At 38.2% G+C, this 25,019-nt stretch overlaps 1 protein-coding gene across 1 annotated transcript in view; it reads right to left on the bottom strand.

The window, feature by feature from the left end:
• The window catches only part of LOC128698663 (MAM and LDL-receptor class A domain-containing protein 2-like), a 382,606-nt gene that overhangs the window by 20,798 nt on the left and 336,789 nt on the right, over window positions 1-25,019 (bottom strand). Inside the window, exons 52-54 of the mRNA XM_070084850.1 lie at window positions 13,937-14,084; window positions 6,266-6,469; window positions 2,671-2,878 (exon numbers count right to left, since the gene is read on the bottom strand). Coding sequence (XP_069940951.1) covers window positions 2,671-2,878; window positions 6,266-6,469; window positions 13,937-14,084 — 560 coding nt within the window. The remainder of the gene's footprint in view (window positions 1-2,670; window positions 2,879-6,265; window positions 6,470-13,936; window positions 14,085-25,019) is intronic.

Here is a 25,019-nt window from a genome sequence, read left to right as displayed (position 1 = left end):
TAAAGCAGCTGGAACTGGAGGGATCATGACAGTAATGTTAAAAGCAGGGGGAGATGTAGTGTTGGAGTGGTTGGCATTTTTGTTTAATAAATGTATGAAAGAGGGGAAGGTACCTAGGGATTGGCGTGTATAGTTTCTTTATACAAAGGGGAATGGGGACAAAAGAGATTGTAAAAATTATAGGGGAATAAGTTTACTGAGTATACCAGGTAAAGTGTACAGTAAGGTTATTATTGAAAGAATTAGAGGTAAGACAGAGAGTAGGATTGCAGATGAGCAAAGAGGCTTTAGAGTGGGTAGGGGATGTGTAGATCAAGTGTTTACATTGAAGCATATATGTGAACAGTGTTTAGATAAAGGTAGGGAAGTTTTCATTGCATTTATGGATTTAGAAAATGCATATGATAGAGTGGATAGGGGAGCAATGTGGCAGATATTGCAAGTGTATGGAATAGGTAGTAAGTTACTAAATGTTGTAAAGAGTTTTCATGAGGATATTGAGTCTCAGGTTAGGGTGTGTAGGAGAGAGGGAGATTACTTCCCGTTAAAAGCAGGTCTTAGACAGGGATATGTAATGTCACTATGGTTGTTTAATATATTTATAGATGGGGTTGTAAAAGAAATAAATGCTAGGGTGTTGGGGAGAGGGGTGTGATTAAATTATCGGGAATCAAATACAAAATGGGAGTTGACACAGTTACTTTTTGCTGATGATACTGTGCTTATGAGAGATTTTAAAGAAAAGTTGCAAAGGTTAGTGGACAAGTTTTACAACCCCATCTATAAATATATTAAACAGCCATATTGACATTACACATCCCTGTCTAAGACCTACTTTTACCGGGAAGTAATCTCCCTCTCTCCTACACACCCTAACCTGAGCCTCACTATCCTCATATAAACTCTTTACAGCATTTAGTAACTTATTACCTATTCCATATACCTGCAACATCTGCCACATTGCTCCCCTATCAACTCTATGATATGCCTTTTCTAAATCCATAAATGCAATGAAAACTTCCCTACCTTTATCTAAATACTGTTCACATATATGCTTCAATGTAAACACTTGATCCACACATCCCCTACCCACTGTAAAGCCTCCTTGCTCATCTGCAATCCTACTCTGTCTTACCTCTAATTCTCTAATAATAACAACCCTACCATACACTTTACCTGGTACACTCAAACTTTTTCCCCTATAATTTTTACAATATCTTTTGTCCCCCTTCCTTTTGTATAAAGAGAGTATACACACACTTTGCCAATCCCTAGGCACCTTTCCCTCTTTCATACATTTATTAAACAAAAATACCAACCAATCCAACACTATATCCCACCCTGCTTTTAACATTTCTGTCATGATCCCATCAGCTCCAGCTGCTTTACCCTCTTCCAGTCTATGTAATGCCTCAAGCACCTTTCCCATGCTCATATCCTGCTCTTCTTCACTCCTAAAAGATATTATATCTCCCTGACCAGTGCATGAAATTATCACCTCCCTTTCTTCATTGACATTTAAAAGTTCCTCAAAATATTCCTGCCATCTACTCAATACCTCCAGCTCCCCTCTACTGACTCCCCTACTCTGTTTATAACTGAAAAATCCATTCGTTCCCTAGGCTTTCTTAACTTTTTTTTTTTTTTTAACAAGTTGGCCATCTCCCACCGAGGCAGGGTGACCCAAAAAGAAAGAAAATCCCCAAAAAGAAAATACTTTCATCATCATTCAACACTTTCATGTCACTCACACATAATCACTGTTTTTGCAGAGGTGCTCAGAACACAACAGTTTAGAAGCATATACGTATAAAGATACACAACGTATCCCTCTAAACTGCTAATATCCCGAACCCCTCCTTTAGAGTGCAGGCATTGTACTTCCCATTTCCAGGACTCAAGTCCGGGTATATAGAAATAACAGGTTTCCCTGAATCCCTTCACTAAATATTACCCTGCTCACACTCCAACAGATCGTCAGGTCCCAAATCTCATTTGTCTCCATTCACTCCTATCGAACACGCTCATGATTAAGATTCCAGCCATTTAATACATTTACAGTTTAGTCATAGTTAATATAATAATAATAGCATCTTTATTTCTACAACTATATGTACAAGGTATACAGGCCTAGCTGACATCAATGATGTACTACTACTATGTTGAAAACAACTTATTATGCAGAGCACTTCAGGCAAATTAGTCACCTTTGTCCCAGGATGCTACCCACACCTGCTGACTATCACCCAGGTACCTATTTTACTGATGGGTCAACAGTTATGGCATGTATCCTACGAAAATATATCCTAATGTTTTCCAGTTGTACCAGGGATTTGAACACCGGACCTCAGTGCGTGAGTTGAGTGCATAACTAGGGGATGTTTTTGCAATCTGTACACAAACAAGTTGCTATTCCATCCATTGTAATGTCTGTGTATGTTTTAAAGACAAAGATTATCATCATTATAACCTGTACATTTTCTACAAACAAAACTCAGGTGCTCTTCAGATCTTTGCTGAAGTAAATCTGAAGAATTAAATGGAACTCTTATTGTTAGAAATGCATGCCACTGAGTTTTAGAACCATAAAGCAATAATGAAGGAAATGCAGCAAAAGTACCATAAACATAGAAGGTAATGGAGGCAACAGTAAGTTACTCCTGTACTCACCTGCACACCGGTGCCATTTTAGTTTGCACAGTGCATGTGCCGTGGTTTAGGCAATAATAAGATGGACACTGATCACAGAGAGATTCATCAGCATTATAAGTATTGCAATCAATCTTCCCATCACACACTTTATCTGACTCTAAACATGGATGATCTTCCATATATTTGTCTCCACAGTATATGAAACCATGGTCACATGGAGTTTTATCTGAGGAAGAAAAGAATTATACAATTTTATTATTTTCTTAACACCAATTCTTGCAATACACTTTATTAACTGAATGTCAAACCTTTGAATTTGAATTTTCTGATAGTCTGTTAAAATTTATACAGTAACAATTCATGTCATAATTAAGAATATTGCAATTAATGAAACAATTGATAAAGTTGATTAACACAGTAATAGCTAGTGAACCAATAACTTTATTTTAAGTTGATTCTAAAGAAAAGTTGCTAAGGTTAGTGGACGAGTTTGGGAGGGTGTGTAAAGCTAGAAAGTTGAAAGTGAACATAGATAAGAGTAAGGTGATGAGGGTATCAAACGATTTAGATAAAGAAAAATTGAATATCAAATTGGAGAGAGGGAGTATGGAAGAAATGATTGTTTTCAGATACTGTATTTGGGAGTTGACTTGTCAGCAGATGGGTTTATGAAGGATGAGGTTAACCGTAGAACTGATGAAGGAAAAAAGGTGAGTGATGCACTGAGGTATCTGTGGAGACAAAAAATGTTATCTATGGAGGCAAAGAAGGGAATGTATGAAGGTATAGTGGTACCAACACTCTTATACGAGTGTGAAGCTTGGGTTGTAAATGTTGCAGCGAGGAGGCAGCTGGAGGCAGTGGAGATGTCCTGTCTAAGGGCAATATGTGGTGTAAATATTATGCAGAGAATTTGGAGTGTGGAAATTAGAAGGAGGTGTGGAGTTACTAAAAGTATTAGTCAGAGGGCTGAAGAGGGATTGTTGAGGTGGTTTGGTCACTTAGAGGGAATGGATCAAAGTAGAATGACTTGGAGAGCATATAAATCTGTAGGGACAGGAAGGAGGGGATAAGGGTTGTCCTCAAAAATGTTGGAGGGAGGGGGTAAAGGAGGTTTTGTGAGCAAGGGGCTTGGACTTTCAGCAAGCGTGTGTGAGCGTGTTAGATAGGAGTGAATGGAGACGAATGGTTTTTGGGACCTGATGAGCTGTAGGAGTGTGAGCAGTGTAATATTTAGTGAAGGGATTTAGGGAAACCGGTTAGCTGGACTTGAGTCCTGGAAATGGGAAGTACAATGCCTGCACTTTAAAGGAAGGGTTTGGGATATTGACAGTTTGGAGGGACTTCTAAACTGTCCTATCTGTGTGCCTCTGCAAAGACAGTGATTATGTATGAGTGAGGTCAAAGTGTTGAATGATGATGAAAGTATTTTCTTTTTGGAGATTTTCTTTCTTTCTGGGTCACTCTGTCTCGGTGGGAGATAGCTGTCTTGTTGAAAAAAAAAATTAGGATAAGATTTGATATGTCACAGAGATAACATACAGTGAATTACAGTATATGCCAGTATAAAAGTGAACTTTTTAAGCATAAAAAAAGCATTACAAAATTAGGGGTTGACTAATATGCCTAGTATAAAGTTACTGATGGGGTGGAAGGTACGCGTACCTTCCACCCCAGGTAGATCTGTTTGTGACTTGAAAAAGCCCACTGTGTGGGCGAAACGTTGTCAATAAAGGATCACATTATACTGCATATGTGTTTATATTTCCAACTTGAAACTTTATATTTACTGTAACAAAGATAATATAGAATGAGAGATTAAGTTGTGGAAATATTTGATATTTTAAACTGGACAATAACTGATTCAAAACAATATGAAACTTATCATGTGACTTCTGGACTGTCTTAAATGGTGGTGTGGGTGTGGGGTAATAGTATTTGGTAATGGTGTAATTCTTTTTTTTCACCTAGGTTTTCTGTTTTTTCAGCATGATTTTTGTAATCAGTGTACAGTATTTCTTGTTTTTACTTGACAGACTGATAGAAGTGATGCTGCCTTAGTTTTTTTTTTGAGGGAGAAGGGTCAACTTATCAGGAAACATAAACCTAAACCTGAATTAACACCTCAAAATTTCAGGGGTTGGCTCATACAGCAACATGTGTGAAGTCACTTTTGCTTTTATGACACAAAATAGATACCTGTAATTTGTTAAGTAAATGCTATATTAATAATACATAGATGAAAAGGGTATATAAATATAAATCTGGCATCCAAGGTAGGAGGGAAAGGGGTCATCCCAGGAACAGCTGGAGAAAGGAGGTACAAGAGGCTTTGTTTTAGTGGACTGAGCATCCTGAAGGCTTGTGTGAGGTGTAAGATAGGAGTGCATGGAGACAAGTGATTTTTAATGGATGTGCTGTTGGAGTGTGAGCAGGGGTAGCTTTTATGAAGGGATTCAGGAAACTCATTAGCCAGACTTGAGTCCTAGAGGTGAGAAAAGCAGTGCATGCACTCTGAAGGACAGGTGTGAATCTTGCAATCCAAGGGTAATCTGAAAAGATAACTAATGGGTGAATGTGTTTTCTTCTTTGGATCACATCTGCCTTGACAGGAGATGGCTGGGTAATCTGGAAAGATGACAAATGGGTGAATATGTTTTCTTCTTTGCATCACATCTGCCTTGTCAGGAAATGACTATTAAGTTAAGAAATAATAATAAATGTTATAATATTAATCATAATGGTAAATCTATGACACTGCTTTTTGGGAGATTCTAAAGATAAGTTGCAGAGGTTGGTGGACAAGTTTGGAAGGGTATGTAAAAGGAGATTAAAAGCGAACATGGGAAAGGGCAAGGTGAAGAGGATAACAAAAAATTTAGGTATTGAAAGACTGGATATCAGACTGGAGGGAGGGAGTATAGAGGAAGTGAAAGTATTCAAACATTTGGAAGATGGGTCTATGAAAAATGAGATGAATCACAGAACTGATGAAGGAAAAAGGTGAGCGGTGCACTGAGAAGTCTATAGAGGGGAATGTATGAGAGTATAGTGGTACCAATGCTCTCATATAGGTGTGAAGCATGGGTAGTGAACATTGCAACAAGAAGAAGGCTGGAGGCAGTGGAGATGTTGTGTCTGAGGGTAATGTGCAGTTTGAATATTATGCAAAGAATTCATAGCTTGCATATTAGAAGGAGGTGTGGGGTTTCTAAAAGTATTATCCAGAAGGTTGAGGAGGGAAGCTGATGAGGTGGTTTGAACATTCAGAAAGGATGGAGTGAAATAGAATAACTAGGAGGACATATAAATCTGTAGTGGAAGAAAGGCAGGGTAGGGGCTGTCCTTGGAAAGGTTGGAGGGAGTGGGTAAAGGAGGTTTTGTGTGAGAGGGGTTTAGACTTCCAGCAAGCATGGGTGAGTGTGTTAGATAGGAGTGAGTGAAGGCAAATAATTTTTATGACTACCCAAAGATCAAAACAAAAAACAATCTTAAATACATGCTCTGTATAACAGCAGAAAATACAAAAAAAAAGTAAAACAACAACTATGTACCACCAAGTTGAGAGTGTAAAAACAAATAAAACATAATTTAATAATCACTAAGTAAGTACCTGGGCATTTTAGTTCATCTTGACCATTGGGGCAATCAGACACACCATCACAAAGAAGCATGCTGGGTATACATGTGAGGCCATTATCACCACATGGAAACTGGGTGGTACTACAAAGAGGAGATCTTGTAGTTGTGATCTTGGTGGTGGGCGAGAAAGTTGTAGTCGATGGTGGTCGTGGAATCGTTGAAGAACAAGTTGTAGCTAAAAATTAATAAAAGAACTTACGAATTGTATATATACTACTTTCTTTTTAAGAATTACATAATTTCATCATTAATTATAAATGCACTTTACTTGCTTCATTGATTAGCTACAATACCTGCATATACGTAGATAAATATATATCTATGTCCATGTATTACGAAAAAAGATTTATTGAAATAAAAGGTGATATGAAAAGTACCTGGCAAACCCTCTATAAAATTTTGGGCTCTAGGAAACTGTCTGTACACAAAGATAAACTTAACTAGGCCAGATGAACCTCACATGTAGCCTACAGACACAGCCAACAAATTTAATGCCTTCTCTACTATAGGATCAAAACTAGCAAGTAAAATTCATAGCTCAAATACCCAACCTAAGGACTACCTCACTGGCAACTACCCAAATACTCTATTTCTAGTTCCAACTAATTCTAATGAAATCTCACTCATCATTAAGTTATTAAAAAACAAAGCAGGAGATCTGGATAACTTGCCACCATTCATATATATAAAAGCTGCACGTGTGCTGTCACCCATTATTACAACAATGTTTAACAAATCTGTAGCATCCTCAACCTTCCCATCTATACTCAAGACAGCAAGGGTTACCCTGATCCTCAAAGGAGGTGATCCAACTGACTTGAACAAGTATAGACCCATATCAAACTTGCCCTTACTTTCCAAAATATGTGAAAAAATAATACATAAACGACTTTACTACTACCTTATATCCAACAACATACTTAATCCCTGCCAGTTTGGGTTTAGACCAAGAAAAAGTATGAATGATGCTATTATACAAATTTTTTTTATTATTATTATCACACTGGCCGATTCCCACCAAGGCAGGGTGGCCCGAAAAAGAAAAACTTTCACCATCATTCACTCCATCACTGTCTTGCCAGAAGGGTGCTTTACACTACAGTTTTTTAAACTGCAACATTAACACCCCTCCTTCAGAGTGCAGGCACTGTACTTCCCATCTCCAGGACTCAAGTCCGGCCTGCCGGTTTCCCTGAATCCCTTCATAAATGTTACTTTGCTCACACTCCAACAGCACGTCAAGTATTAAAAACCATTTGTCTCCATTCACTCCTATCAAACACGCTCACGCATGCCTGCTGGAAGTCCAAGCCCCTCGCACACAAAACCTCCTTTACCCCCTCCCGCCAACCCTTCCTAGGCCGACCCCTACCCCGCCTTCCTTCCACTACAGACTGATACACTCTTGAAGTCATTCTGTTTCGCTCCATTCTCTCTACATGTCCGAACCACCTCAACAACCCTTCCTCAGCCCTCTGGACAACAGTTTTGGTAATCCCGCACCTCCTCCTAACTTCCAAACTACGAATTCTCTGCATTATATTCACACCACACATTGCCCTCAGACATGACATCTCCACTGCCTCCAGCCTTCTCCTCGCTGCAACATTCATCACCCACGCTTCACACCCATATAAGAGCGTTGGTAAAACTATACTCTCATACATTCCCCTCTTTGCCTCTAAGGACAAAGTTCTTTGTCTCCACAGACTCTTAAGTGCACCACTCACTCTTTTTCCCTCATCAATTCTATGATTCACCTCATCTTTCATAGACCCATCCGCTGACAAGTCCACTCCCAAATATCTGAATACGTTCACCTCCTCCATACTCTCTCCCTCCAATCTGATATTCAATCTTTCATCACCTAATCTTTTTGTTATCCTCATAACCTTACTCTTTCCTGTATTCACCTTTAATTTTCTTCTTTTGCACACCCTACCAAATTCATCCACCAATCTCTGCAGCTTCTCTTCAGAATCTCCCAAAAGCACAGTGTCATCAGCAAAGAGCAGCTGTGACAACTCCCACTTTGTGTGTGATTCTTTATCTTCTAACTCCACGCCTCTTGCCAAGACCCTCGCATTTACTTCTCTTACAACCCCATCTATAAATATATTAAACAACCACGGTGACATCACACATCCTTGTCTAAGGCCTACTTTTACTGGGAAATAATTTCCCTCTTTCCTACATACTCTAACTTGAGCCTCACTATCCTCGTAAAAACTCTTCACTGCTTTCAGTAACCTACCTCCTACACCATACACTTGCAACATCTGCCACATTGCCCCCCTATCCACCCTGTCATACGCCTTTTCCAAATCCATAAATGCCACAAAGACCTCTTTAGCCTTATCTAAATACTGTTCACTTATATGTTTCACTGTAAACACCTGGTCCACACACCCCCTACCTTTCCTAAAGCCTCCTTGTTCATCTGCTATCCTATTCTCCGTCTTACTCTTAATTCTTTCAATTATAACTCTACCATACACTTTACCAGGTACACTCAACAGACTTATCCCCCTATAATTTTTGCACTCTCTTTTATCCCCTTTGCCTTTATACAAATGTCTGAACTAATATGTACAGCTCTCGATAAAAATAATATCCTCTGGGGCTCTTCATTGCCCTACGAAAAGCGTTTGATTTGGTCGACCACAATCTCCTGCACCTAAAACTAAATCATTGTGGCACCAGAGGACATTCTCTTGATTACATAAAATCTCATCTTAACGACAGACACCAGTATGCATATGCAAATGGAGTCAACTCTGCTATACAGTCTGTAGCTGTAGGAGTACCCCAGGGTAGTGTCCTAGGCCCACTCCTCTTTCTCATCTACATCAATGACCTCCCCAATGCATCCCAACTCTTCAAACCAGTTCTATTCGCAGATGATACTACTTATGTCTACTCCCATTCAAACCCAGCTGTACTTAGAAACATTGTAAACAACGAGTTGCTAAAAATGTATACTTGAATGATGACCAACAAACTCACTCTCAACAAAGACAAAGCACACTTCATGCTGTTTGGCAACAGAGCCTTAAATATCCAACTTAATATGTATATCGATAAATGGTTCCCCTATATCAAGACACACTGAGGGTAAATTTCTAGGTCTTCTCCCTGACTGTAATCTTAAATTTCATTCCCACATCCAATACATAGCCAAGAAAATTTCCAAATCAGCAGGCATCCTTTTCAAGATACAATACTATGTACCACAAATAACACTCCTTACCCTATACTACCACTCTTTAATAGTATATATCTTCGTGGGATATGGCCGGTTTGTTGAAAGAAGAAGAAGAATATATATATATCGAATGGTTGGTATTTTTTATTATTATCACACTGGCCGATTCCCACCAAGGCAGGGTGGCCCGAAAAAGAAACTCTTTCATCATCATTCACTCCATCACTGTCTTGCCAGAAGGGTGCTTTACACTACAGTTTTTAAACTGCAACATTAACACCGCTCCTTCAGAGTGCAGGCACTGTACTTTATTAAATGTATGGAAGAGGGTAAGGTACCTAGGGATTGGCAGAAAGCATACCTGGAGTTTACCTGGAGAGAGTTCCGGGGGTCAACGCCCCCGTGGCCCGGTCTGTGACCAGGCCTCCTGGTGGATCAGAGCCTGATCAACCAGGCTGTTGCTGCTGGCTGCACGCAAACCAACGTACGAGCCACAGCCCGGCTGATCAGGAACTGACTTTAGGTGCTTGTCCAGTGCCAGCTTGAAGACTGCCAGGGGTCTGTTGGTAATCCCCCTTATGTGTGCTGGGAGGCAGTTGAACAGTCTCGGGCCCCTGACACTTATTGTATGGTCTCTTAACGTGCTAGTGACACCCCTGCTTTTCATTGGGGGGATGGTGCATCGTCTGCCAAGTCTTTTGCTTTCGTAGTGAGTGATTTTCGTGTGCAAGTTCGGTACTAGTCCCTCTAGGATTTTCCAGGTGTATATAATCATGTATCTCTCCCTCCTGCGTTCCAGGGAATACAGGTTTAGGAACCTCAAGCGCTCCCAATAATTGAGGTGTTTTATCTCCGTTATGCGCGCCGTGAAAGTTCTCTGTACACTTTCCAGGTCAGCAATTTCACCTGCCTTGAAAGGTGCTGTTAGTGTGCAGCAATATTCCAGCCTAGATAGAACAAGTGACCTGAAGAGTGTCATCATGGGCTTGGCCTCCCTAGTTTTGAAGGTTCTCATTATCCATCCTGTCATTTTTCTAGCAGATGCGATTGATACAATGTTATGGTCCTTGAAGGTGAGATCCTCCGACATGATCACTCCCAGGTCCCTGACGTTGGTGTTTCGCTCTATTTTGTGGCCAGAATTTGTTTTGTACTCTGATGAAGATTTAATTTCCTCATGTTTACCATATCTGAGTAATTGAAATTTCTCATCGTAAAGGGTACAAAGGAAAGTGCAAAAATTATAGGGGAATAAGTCTGTTGAGTATACCTGGTAAAGTGTCTGGTAGAGTTATTATTGAAAGAATTAAGAGTAAGACAGAAAGTAGGATAAGAGATGAACAAAGAGGCTTTAGGAAACGTAGGGGGTGTGTAGACCAAGTGTTTACAGTGAAACATATAGGTGAACAGTATTTAGATAAGGCTAAAGAGGTTTTTGTGGCATTATGGATTTGGAAAAGGCATATGACAGGGTGGATAGGGGGGCAATGTAGCAGATGTTGCAGGTGTATGGAATAGGAGGTAGGCTGCTGAAAGTAATGAAGAGTTTTTACGAGGATAGTGAGGCTCAGGTTAGAGTATGTAGGAGAGAGAGAGAGAGAGAGATTATTTCTCAGTTAAAGTAGGCCTTAGACAAGGATGTGTGATATCACTGTGGTTGTTCAATATATTTATAGATGAGGTTGTATGAGAAGTGAATGCATGGGTCTTGGCAAGAGGTGTGGGGTTAAAAGATGAAGTTTCGGGGGTCAATGTCCCTGCTGCCTGATCTGAGATTAGGCCTCATGGTGGATCAAGGTCTGATCAATCAGGCTGTTACTGTTGCACATAAACCAACATATGAACCACAGCCGGGCTGAACAGGTACTACTGACTTTAGGTGCCTGTCCAGCACCTTCTTGAAGACAGACGGACAGGTCTATCTGTAATTCCCCTTATGTATGCTGGGAGGCAGTTGAACAATCCTGGGCCCCTGACATTGGGGAATTGTTGCATATCCTGCCGAGTCTTGCTGTTGTAGGGAGTGATTTTCTTGTGCAAGTTTGGTGCTAATCCCTCTAGGATTTTCCAAGTGTATATTATCGTGTATCTTTCTTGCTTGCATCCCAATTGTTGGACTATTTTCACAAGTTTCAATGCCCTCATTCAAATTTTTTTTTAGGATGTTCTTCCATTTCTATTCTCAATAATTTCACATCATCTGCAAACATTGACATGAAGGATTTGCTCTTCATCAACTAATCGTTTACACATATTAAGAACAATATTGATCATGAAAACTAGTCCTTGGATATTTTCTTGTTACCTCATCCCTGCAACCCAACTCATTTACCCATCCTGATGTGTCTTTTCTCACTGTATATCTCTGCCTTCTGTATGTCAACTCCTGTACCCATTTATCTATTAGAATAATCTCCTACATATCCCAGCCAGGTTTTACAATTTCAAAATTAGACACCTGGAAGTCTAAGAACATAAGAACGAAGGAACACTGCAGAAGGCCTACTGGCCCATGCGAGGCAGGTCCAAGTCTCCTACCAGCTTAAGCCAATGCACCCAACCTAGTCAGGTCAGGTCACATTGACTTAAGGGAGGAACACGGCAACCGACCTGGTAGCACAAGCTATCAGGTCCAACTCACACCCACCCACATCCACTCATGTATTTATCCAACCTATTTTTAAAACTACACAACGTTCTGGCCTCTATAACTGTACTTGGGAGTTTGTTCCACTCATCCACAACTCTATTACCAAACCAGTACTTTCCTATATCCTTCCTGAATCTGAATTTTTCCAACTTGAAACCATTGCTGCGAGTCCTGTTTAGGCTAGATATTTTCAGCACACTATTTACATCCCCTTTATTTATTCCTGTCTTCCATTTATACACCTCAATCATATCCCCCCTAATTCTACGTCTTTCTAGAGAGTGCAGATTCAGGGCCCTTAGTCTATCCTCATAGGGAAGGTTTCTGATACATGGGATCAACTTTCTCATCCTCCTTTGTACATTTTCCAGAGCATTTATATCCATTCTGTAATACGGTGACCAAAACTGTGCAGCATAATCTAAATGAGGCCTAACCAAGGATGTATAGAGTTGAAGAACAACCTGAGGACTCCTATTATTTATGCTTCTTGATATGAAGCCAAGGATTCTATTAGCTTTATTGCGAACACTTATGCACTGTTGTCTTGGTTTCAGATTACTGCTAACCAGAACTCCTAAATCTTTTTCGCAATCCGTAATATTAAGATCTACATTATTTAGTTTATATGTGGCATGGTTATTGTCCTGTCCAAGTTTTAGAACTTTGCATTTGTCTATATTAAACTGCATCTGCCACTTCTCCGACCACTGCATCAGTCTATTCAAATCTTCCTGGAGTGCTCTAATGTCCTCGTCAGAATGAATTCGACGGCCTATTTTGGTGTCATCGGCAAACTTGCCGATGTCGCTCTTTATGCCCTCATCTATGTCGTTTATGTAGATTGTGAACAGCAGGGGGCCCAACACTGACCCCTGTGGAACCCCGCTCGTGATGCTTCCCCACTCTGATTTCTCCCCATTTATGCAAACTCTCTGCTGCCTATTTGTCAACCATGCCTCTATCCAGGAAAAAATTGCTCCTCCTAATTCTACCGCTTTCTAGAGAGTGCAGATTCAGGGCCCTTAGTCTCAAAATCTTCCCTAATTTATTAAGAATTTTCCTTACTTATGATGATATGTGGCTAATTCCTTTCTTTTTCTATGTGCAGATAATGGTTCTAATGAAATGCTGCCAGTCAAATTTACCATAAGCCACCAATTTTGAACCTTCCTACCACTTATGTGCCCAAGTATGCCTTCTTTAACCTTCCATTCTCTGAAATGGATTTCAGTTTTCTGAAGTTCTGAGACTTTCCCTTCAACTAAAGCCCAATCTCACACAGACTATCATTTGACTTACCTCTCCTATTTAAAGGAGAGGTAAGTCAAGTGATAGTCTGTATTATTCTTATTTGTTTCTCTAGAAAAGAAGAATGTGACAAACGTACCTGATGTTTAGTACAAAGGCTTTGTAGAAAACTAAAGGAGATAAGAAGTGAATTTGCCCATTGCTTTGACAAATTCTGGGATCTGATGCTATGCATGAATAACCAATACCTTTACTGTACTTAAAATAGGTAATTCTCTACAATGGATCGCTTCTTTATAGCAACTTTTTTTTTTCTTTAGGAAAGGTGTCCTTTCACAATTCTTGAATTTCAGTAGATGCTTACCGGACCATATTTACTTGTAATTACAAGAAAAAACTATGCTCATAATAACCCTCTCCTCATTGTCTAGTTTGCCATTAATTTTAAGTTACAATTATACATACACATACAGAACTGCCATACCTGACATTCAAACTTCACTACAGTATTATGTAGATAATGAAATATAACTTACAGCAATCCTGCTCATCCGACCCATCGACACAGTCTGTATAACAGTCACAGAAGAACTCTACAGGAATACACTCTCCTGTTGTACACTGCTTCTGACTGGGCACACATGTATTATTAATAGGTGGAGGACCTACACCAGTTGCACATTCCTGTAACAAGTCATTTTTTAAACATGTAAGTAGAAGTGCTCTTGTAGTTCAAATTCAATTCAAATTCCAAGTTTATTCTCTATAAAGATTACAATGTTGAATTTACAGAATTTGGTTGTTGTGTGGTTTACATGTAGTTAAATAATGATTACAGAGTGTACCACTAGAACGCCTAGCATGGCTAGGCATTTCGGGCACACTTAGTTTAATTCTTTATTTTAAAATATTACAAATTATGAGGTAAGTTGGTATTATGGCTAAGTGACTAAATACTAGTTTGTGAGTTTAGCAATGTGAATGCTTTTGTTTTGGCACAGTACATAGTTTCAGTATTGGAGTATCATAGGATTCATTATTTTAAGATTGAGATTAATATTTCTGTTTATGGTCAAATGGGTGAGTGAGTGTAAGTGTGAACCACCAGGTGGTATTCGTGTAGTTAGTTGATGGGGTGTATCAGGGAGATAAGATGTTTTCTAATGGTAGTTTTGAAGGTGATGAATGTGTCTGCAGTTCTAGAGTTCTCAGGTAGGGTGTTCCAGATTTTAGGACCTTTGACATACATTGAATTTTTGTAAAGGTTTAGTCGGACACGGGGAATGTCGTAGAGATGTTTGTGTCTGGTGTTATGCCTGTGGGTTCTGTCACAACTATCAAGAAAGCGTTTTAGGTCAAGGTTGATATTGGAGTTTAAGGCCCTGTAGATGTAGAGTGCACAGTAGTAAGTGTGGATGTACTGAACAGGGAGTAAGTTTAGATCTATGAAGAGTGGGGGGGTGTGTTGCCAGGGATGGGATTTAGTGATTATTCTTACTGCAGCTTTTTGTTGGGTTATTATTGGCTTTAGGTGTGTTGCTGCAGTAGATCCCCAAGCACAAATAGCATAGGTGAGGTATGGATAAATAAGTGAGTGGTATAGTGTGAGAAGGGCATTTTGCGGCACGTAGTATCGTATCTTGGAGAGGATCCCAACCGTTTTGGATACTTTTTTGGTTATGTGTTGGATATGGGTGCTGAAATTCAGGTTGTTGTCAAGGTATAGGCCTAGGAATTTGCCCTCATTATGTCTGGTAATTAGAGTATTGTCGATTTTAATGTTAATTTGTGCATCTCCTGCTCTGCTACCAAACATAATATAGTAGGTTTTGTCAGTGTTAAGCGTAAGTTTATTGGCTGTCATCCAAGTCGATATTTTGATCAGCTCCTCGTTAACAATGGTGTTGAGGGTGGCAAGATTAGGGTGAGAGATGACATAAGTCGTGTCGTCAGCAAAGAGAATGGGTTTCAGGTGTAGGGATACGTTTGGAAGATCATTGATGTATATGAGGAAGAGCAGGGGACCAAGGACACTTCCCTGCAGAACTCCAGTATCAAGTGGCTGTGTTGTTGATGCTGTGTCTTTAATGGTGACATACTGATACCTATTAGTAAGGTAAGATTTGAAATAAGCAAGTGCATGTCCTCTTATACCGTAATGGTCAAGTTTGTGGAGTAGGATGTCGTGGTCTACTGTGTCAAAAGCTTTTCTTAGGTCAATAAAAATTCCTAGTGGATATTCCTTATTTTCCAATGCTGTGTAAAGCAGATCTAGCATTTTTATGATTGCATCATTAGTGCTTTTATTTTTCCTGAATCCAAATTGGCAGGGGTTGAGTATGTTTTGTGCTGTTATAAATGAATATAGTCTCCTGTGCACGAGTTTCTCAAAGATTTTGGATAGCAATGGTAAGTTTGATATTGGCCTATAGTTGTTTAAGTCTGTAGGGTCACCACCTTTATGTATTGGTGTAACCCTTGCCATCTTGAGTAGTTTCGGGAAGGTGCTAGTTTCTAGTGACTTGTTAACCCTTTGAGGGTTTTCGTCGTACTAGTACGTCTTACGTGTAGGGGTTTTTGACGTACTAGTACTCATAAATTCTAGCGACCTCAAATCTAGTGGGAGAAAGCTGGTAGGCCTTCATATGAAAGAATGGGTCTATGTGGTCAGTGTGCACAGTCTAAAAAAAATCCTGCAGCACACGGTGCATAATGAGAAAAAAAAAAACTTTTTCCATTTTTTTTTAATAAATCAGCGACTTTGCAGTGTATTTTCGTATAGTATTTATTGTTGTATTCTAGTTTTCTTGGTCTCATTTTATAGAATTGAAGACATATTACTGAAATTGAGATGATTTTGACTGGTTTTACAATGAAAGGTGCCTTGAAATTGAGCTCAAAGTAGCAGAAATGTTCGATTTTTACCAAACTTCAAAAGTAAACAAATCGTGCCAAGCGTGCAATACACGTCAACTGGTGAGTCTAATATTCTTTCACAAGTGCACCAATAATATTTATACCATTTTTTACACTAATGCAGTAGTCTGCATAACAGTAAATCTTATATTTTTTGTGAGAATAAAAATTCAAAGTGGAAAGCAAAAGAATATAAGAAGGGCCTTGAGACGTGACTAATGACTAGAGGAAATGTCATTTTAGTGCCAGGAATGTCTTTCTTGTTTATTCTGGACCCTATTCCGAAATTGGCATCTTTTGAAATTTGTGTGAAATTGGCAAAATTGCTAAATTCTGACCACTGTACTGGATAGTTGAATTTATAAATGGGTGGTTTCTTGCACCCATTCGATAGAAAAAATGGAGTTCTAGCGAAATATTCATGTTTTTTGTCGACTAGTACAGTGAAATTGGCCGAAAATGGGGCTCAAAGTGGGCAAAATCGCCGATCCGTAAACATCGCCGAGACCGCTAACTTTGCGAGAGCATAATTCCGTAAGTTTTCTATCAAATTTCAAACTTTTGGTGTCGTTATGATCGGGAAAAGATTCTCTATCTTTTCATAAGAGAAAATAATTTTTTTTTTTTTTTAAATTTGGCCGACCCTGAGAACGAGTTTCGGAGAGGGCCTGTCGACCCTCAAAGGGTTAAAAAGTAATGAAATAGCATGCGAAAGGATATGGGCCGCTCGCTTGTACAGTAATGGTGGGACATTAGACAGATTCCCTGAGTTGTTTTTAAGTGACTTTATAATCTCGGTGACTTCCGAGGGCTCAGTTGGTGCAAGATAGAAGGAATTTGGGAAATTCCCATCTAGGTAGTCTCTGGCATGGGCATTGGTATGTGGGATTTTATCTGCGAGATTAGATCCTATGGTTGAGAAGAAGTCGTTTATCTTGTTAGCTGTGTCAGTGGGATGTAGTGGTGTTTCATTAGGTTTAGTTAGGACAATATTCTTGTTTTTTTTCAGTTTGTGGGTCCCTAGAATCTGAGAGAGTGTTTTCCAGGTCTTTTTTATATCTCCTCTAGTGTCTGTGAATCTACTGGAGTAGTATAGTTGTTTGGCTTTCTTTATTACTTTGGTGAGAGCTGATGAATAGTGTTTAAGAATATCTTTGTGTATTAAGCCCTGTCTATATTGCTTTTCATATTGGTGTTTCTTGTCAATGGATTTCAGAATGGTGCTGGTTAGCCATGGGCAACCAAGCCGTTGTGCTATTTAATTCTTAAACCTCACAAAAAATCACTTAGCAATGTGCCCAATTAAGATGAACTGCATATGAAAGTATGTATATAAACAGAGGTGAGAATAGCACTTCATATACTATTAGGTTAACCAGAGGTAAATACTAATTGAACCATTCAGGAAATGTAAGTTATCTAACATTTCCTTTGCTCATAATGATTTAAAGTGAAAAAATAAGTAGAATGGTCAAGACATTAATTTATGTGCCCAAATATTCCCACAGAAAGTTCAAAGCCAGTTTAGCAACTGCTGCCTCATAAAAACCAACTAAGCTAATAAAGAAAAACAAGCACTTATACAGGAGAGCACATATATACAGCACCCTCTTTTCGGCGTTTCACATTTTCATCAGCATTCAACCAAGCCATTTTTCATTATGCTTAGTGCTTTTACTGGTTTTCCGCTGTTTTGGTACAACAGTTGTGTAAGGGAAGGGCGACCGGCACCATATATTAAGGTAAGTATTGTAGGTACTGTACTATGTATTTATTTTATTTATGTTTTATTTTATGCCAAGCTGTGTTAAGCACTTATTATATGATGTTTGCACTATGTTATCAGGCATTTTAGATGAATCTGATAATGAAAAAATGCTGTTTTCCACCCGCAGGTGATTTTCACCTACTGTACGGGATTAAGAACTTTAGAGCCATACAAATGGGGTCCTACTGTACTATGTTAACTGACTTAATGAAAACACTGTTCTATATACTGTACTTGGTTCTAAAACTAAAGAAATTATAGGAAATAAACCTAATGTACCTCTCATCTTAATCACTGACATGGTAAATAAATTAAACAATCTCTTCTTGACTACAGGATCAAGCCTATCCAATAAAATCACAAACTCCCAAATCCAAGAGAGAGATTTTCTTACAGATGATTACTGAAGTTCCATGCATCTATCACCCACTAGTTCCCAGGGGTAATCTCAATAATAAATTCGCTTAAAAAAAAAAGACAAAGCTAATATACCTTCACTCATCTATAAGAAATCTGTGAATGTATTTTCACCAACTAATGTGGTGTTAACAAATTAGAAACCGAAACATTCATGAACATACTTAAACTAGCTAAGGTTGCACCTATCTATAAAAGTGGAAACCCATCTGAAGTCAAAAACTATAGGTCAGCTTCAAACTTGCTACTACTATCTAAAATATTTAAAAAAAATACAAAAATAATACACAAGAGAATGTAAGAATTCAAAACAAAACACAGTATTCTCAACCTCTGTTAGCTTGAGTTCTGGCTAAAAAGTACAAATGATATAATAACAAAAATGCTTGATTTGAACTACACATTGTTAAACAAACAAACAAATTTTATTTCTTTGCAAAGGTTACAATGTGTGATTACATTTTATAAAATGTTGTTAAGTACAAAGAAAGTCACTAACATCCCAGGCATTTCGGGCAGACTAATCCTAATACAGTGGACCCTCGACCAACGATATTAATCCGTTCCTGAGAGCTCATCGTTAGTAGAAATTATTGTTAGTCGAGTTAATTTTCCTCATAAGAAATAATAGAAATCAAATTAATCTGTTCCTGACACCCTAAAGTATTGAAAAAAAAATTTTTTGCCACATGAAATATTAATTTTAATACACACAAACTGAAGAAGACATGTACAGTTACATGACACTTACCTTTATTGAAGATCTGGTGATGATTGATGGGATGGGAGGAGGGGAGAGTGTGGATGGTGTTAGTGTTTAGAAGGGGAATCTCCTTCCATTAGGACTTGAGGTGTCAAGTCCTTTTCCTGGGTTACTTCCCTTCTTTTAATGCCACTAGGACCAGCTTGAGAGTCACTGGACCTCTGTCGCACAACATATCTGTCTATAGAGCTCTGTACCTCCTGTTCCTTTAAGACTTTCCTAAAATGGGCCATAACATTGTCAGTGTACAGGTTGCCAACACGACTTGCAGTAGCTGTGTCAGGGTGATTTTCATCAAAAAAGGATTGCACTTTAAGCCACATTGCACACATTTCCTTAATCTTTGAAGTAGGCAACTTCCTCAATTTCTCTATCCCCTCCTCCGGAGCAGTTTCCTCAGGTCTGGTCTGGCCTCTTGCTGTTGAAGATGATCTTGCAGCTCATCAGTGGTTAGTTCATCATTGTCGTCCTCCACCAACTCTTCCACATCCTCCCTACTAACCTCCAACCCCTTAGCAATGATCTCTTTCTTCATATCCATAGTAATTCTCACCCTTTTTGTTGTAGGGTTGGCACTAGAAGCTTTCTTGGGGCCCATGGTGACTTATTTTGCAGGTGCAATCACTAAAAATACTGTGATAATATGAAATGTTCCAATTGTATGTTTGGATGGGACCGCGGTGGCTGGCTGGCTTGTAAACACTGGCCACAAGTGGACGCGTCTCGAACAGAACGAATCCTGTTGGTCATGTTTTTTAGCGCTAGTTGAGGCAAAATTTTTGCCTTAAAATGTATCACTAGTCGGATTTAACGTTAGACGATGCCATCGTTGGTCGAGGGTCCACTGTACTTACAGACTAGAAAAAAATGAATATCAATGAATATCATCCTTCTAACCAAATGCATCAGCATTATAGGTTTGAAGCCAGTCAGAAGATACATTCCTTGGTTACTGACAGGAAATTGGTATCACAATTTGTTTAGTAAATTTGGGACTTAAGCAGCCCAATAATAATGAGAACCAACCAAATGAAAAAACACAACCCCTAAAAGTTTGAAGCTAATCGTGTCATCATCCCTTGTGTCAGTATCACACTATGCAAAAGTAGAATGTACATAAAGGGACTGAAGATCTGGAATTCACTACCTGAACCGGTAAAGGATCCCCTGACTGTATATAAATTTAGGACTGTGCTTAAAAATCATCTCATCTCTCAATACTAACCAAACCAACCAAAACAACTTTTAATCAGTTTGAAGCAACTTTCCCAAATATTATATTATATGACTTCTAGTCTATTAAAATATCTGCCAATCCATAAAATATTACAGTTTGAACCACTAATTGTAATATTGTGCAACTTCAAGATTATTATTCTTATAAACCTCCACCCTGACTACCTCACATTAGTATTAAGATAAAATAAAGATTTATTAAAAAGTTAAGCATTCTTATCTTGTCTAGACTTAAGTAGCTATTATGTACTAGGATTAGTTTACCCGAAATGCCTTGACATGATACCAATTTTGATTTGTACTTAACAAATCAAAATTGTAATTACATTTTGTAACTTTTGCAAAGAAATAAAATCTTTAATCTTTTAATCAAAAGAGGCATTACTGTTACTGTATATATGATACCAATGATTTCAAGTTCTTTAATTACAGTATACGTATAAGTAAGTATATTAGGAAATTTGTACTGACACAGATTAAACTCATTATGATATCCTTCCCAACAGATGCATCAGGCATTAACAATTTAAGCCATTTGGAATCACCAGTCTGACTATTATACAGGAAATACAGTGGAACCTCAAAAATCGAACATATCACATACAGGAAGGCCCCACTTATACGGCGGGTTAGGTTCCAGGCTACCGCCGTAAAGCGGAAATCGCCGTAAAGTGGAACACCCTTTTTTTCCACTTATAAATGCATACAAACACTAGATAACAAGTTTACACTAACATATATTAAGTTAGCAATAGAACCAGGCATCAAAAAACAATAAAAAGGTACAATACACACATAGTGCACTCATTACTTACCTTAAAATATTTATAGTCTTAATCTAGGGTGAGACAAGTAGTATTTATTGTAAGAAATCAAGTGTGGTATGTATTGTAATAGCCAGGCTACCTCACCAGGCCACCCCACCCACACATACTATTCTATGATATTTAAGCATCCCAGAGCGATAAAATGTATATACAGTTCACTCATTACTTACCTTAAAATATTTGTAGTCTTAATGTAGGGTCAGGAGTAAGTAAATGAGATAAAACGAATAAATGAGAGAGAGAAAGAATGAGTACATGAGGTAACAGAAGCAGAGTTATGTAAACAAACCAGGCTCCCACATCTTATATTTATGTTTATTTATTCTATTGTGGGGTGTATTTATCATCTTTTTATGTTATGTATCGTGTTTATTATATAATTTTGAAAAAAATATCATGGCTGGATTAATGAAAATGTGTATATTACCGTAATATACGACATTTAATGAGACTCCGTGACTATTGTTATTATCACCACTTGTGGAAGTCGTCTGCTACCACAGCTCACATTTATGTTTATTTATTCTACTGTGGGGTGTATTTATCTTATTTATATGTTATGCATCGTGTTTATTATATAATTTTGAAAAAAATATCATGGCTGGATTAATGAAAATGTGTATATTACCGTAATATACGACATTTAATGAGACTCCGTGACTATTGTTATTATGGCGTCACTTGTGGAAGTCGTCTGCTACCACAGCTCACATTTATGTTTATTTATTCTACTGTGGGGTGTATTTATCTTATTTATATGTTATGCATCGTGTTTATTATATAATTTTGAAAAAAATATCATGGATGGATTAATGAAAATGTGTATATTACCGTAATATACGACATTTAATGAGACTCAGTATTGTTATTATCACCACTTGTGCAAGTCGTCTGCTCACATCTCACATTTGTTTATTTATTCTACTGTGGGGTGTATTTATCTTATTTATATGTTATGCATCGTGTTTATTATATAATTTTGAAAAAAATATCATGGATGGATTAATGAAAATGTGTATATTACCGTAATATACGACATTTAATGAGACTCAGTATTGTTATTATCACCACTTGTGCAAGTCGTCTGCTCACATCTCACATTTGTTTATTTATTCTACTGTGGGGTGTATTTATCTTATTTATATGTTATGCATCGTGTTTATTATATAATTTTGAAAAAAATATCATGGATGGATTAATGAAAATGTGTATATTAACGTAATATACGACATTTAAATGACTCGATGTATGTAAGTTTATTTAGGTACAGGTATACATAAGTATAATTATCAGAGTATATATAAAATATGAAATAACTTTTAAAAACATTTGAAATTTTGGAGTTTCCAGACAAAATGGAGAGACTTAGTGCTTACTGAGCTCATGGAGAATGTAAACAAACAGGGTGGGGCACGGTGACCGTATTAGAAAGTCAGGTGGGGGGAGCCGTATAGTGAGTTTTGGTCATAATTTGAAATGTCCGTATTAGCGGAACACCGTAAAGTGAAACGCCGTAAAGCGGGGCCTTCCTGTATTGAACGTTTCGAAAATTGGACCATTTTTTCGGACAAACTGTGTCCCTATTATCGAACGCGCCCCTATTTTTGGACCGCCGGGTACGGGACCTGTCTGCCGGCCCGCTCTGTCCACGTCCCCACGCAGGCGCTGTGAGCAGTCTAGCTTTGTTTATGCTTGAGTGAACACTAACCCGCGCTCTCATTCACGCATTTTACGATTATTTCGTTGTGTTTAGTGCTTGTGGGACTGTGAAATAAGCTGCCGTGGGCCCAAAGAAACTTGCTAGTGGTACTCCTGTGGTAAAGAAAGTGAGAAACACCATAGATGTGAAGGAAATAATACAGAAGTATGAGAGTGGTGTGAGACTTGTTGAGCTTGCCAGGATGTATGGGAAAAACAAGTCGACCATCGGTTCTGTCCTGTCAAAGAAAGAACAAATCAAGGAAGCTGATGTTGCGAAAGGTGTTAATATAGGGAGTGGATGAGGTGCCTTCTTCAAAGATTAAGGAGATTTGTGCCAAGCGGAATGATGTCCAAATGTTTGTGCAGAAGTACCACCCTGAGCAAGCTGAAACAAACCATCTTTGCAACAAGTTCAGTGACAGAACCATGTCCCATTTTAGGGAAATGTTAAAGAGGTGCCAGAAACGGAGGACTGTGGACAGTTATTTTGTGAGACAGGGGTCCAGTGACTCTCAAGCTGGTCCTAGTGGCATTAAAAGACAGAGAAGGGAAGTAACCCCAGAGAGGGGTTTACCTGAAGTCCTCATGGAGGGGGATTCTCCTTCCAAACACTAACCCCAACTCCCTCTCTCCTCCTCCCTATCTTCCAGATGCCATCACCAATCTTCAATAAAGGTAAGTAAAAATGTTATTTTATATGTATTACTATACATAATTATAAACTATAGTATTTGTTGTATGTAAAACTGTAATTAATCTCTTTAAAATGTATTTTTTGTGTGAATATTTTTGGGTTTCTGGAACGGATTAATTGTATTTCTATTATTTCTTAAGGGAAATATTGCTTCGAATTTCAGACTTTTCAAATTTAGAACTAGCTCCTGGAATGGATTAAGTTCGATTTTTGAGGTTCCACTGTATTAAACCATTTTAAAATTAAAATTGTCACTAGCACACTCCAATAACAATTCCAAACCTCAGTAAGCAGCTTCAATTACACTCTCTTATTTATTTATTTATTTTATGTCTTTGCAAACTGTGCATTGAGATTTTGTATTTACAATAGTGGGTTGCAATGCAAAGAGAGCCTCTATTATGCCTAGGCATTATGGACCAACTTAAAATTATTGGCTTACAGTTTACTTAACACTAAGGAGTATATAATAGTTGTACAGTAGGATAGTAATTATTTCGTAGTTGTACAGTAGAATATTAATTATAAATGAATCAAAATTTGTATAAGACAAAGATACATTTATATTCGAAAATGCTTTTTGTGAAAACAATGATTCAATTATATTCCTGTCAACAATGGATAAAAGGTTCAAAGTGATTGTTGAAGTTATGATGTGGGAGTACATAGGTGAGTAAGTATGTACTGAGTATTTAGCATTTAGTCTATGGTGATTAAGTGGCTTTTGAGAAGAGTCTTAAATTGATTTTCAGACCGGGTTACTTTAATATCTTCTGGTAATGAATTCCATATTTTGGGGCCCTTTATGTGCATAGAGTTTTTACACAGTGTGATATGGACACGAGGTATATCAAAAAGAGATCTGTGTCTTGTGTTGTGGTCATGTGTCCTGTTTAGGTTGGTGAGGAAAAGTTTGCGTGGAGGGTTTATATCTGCGTGTATTGTTCTGTGTATGTAGTAGGCACATGAATAAGTATGGATGTTCTTAATGGTGAGCAGATTCAGACTTCTGAAAATTGGTGGAGTATGCTGGCAGGAGTGGGAATTTGTTATCATTCTTACTGCTGCCTTTTGCTGGGTTATTAGGAGTTTTAGGTGATTGGATGTTGTTGATCCCCATGCACTTGTTAAAGTAAGGTATACCTATTCCAAATGTTTAAAGCCAGTCATAAGGGGTTATTAAAAAGTAGTGGAACAATTCCAGGAAAGTTGGAATGTACTACTGTATATAACACTGATCACAGGGACCTGCACATGCCAATAGTTGCATGAATCTTTTCCCTGGTACAGTAATCTA

Source organism: Cherax quadricarinatus, chromosome 14 (genome assembly GCF_038502225.1).
Source record: "Cherax quadricarinatus isolate ZL_2023a chromosome 14, ASM3850222v1, whole genome shotgun sequence".
NCBI lineage: Eukaryota > Metazoa > Arthropoda > Malacostraca > Decapoda > Parastacidae > Cherax > Cherax quadricarinatus.
Note: the sequence above shows the minus strand (reverse complement) of the source record. Positions and strands in the feature narration are given on the sequence as shown.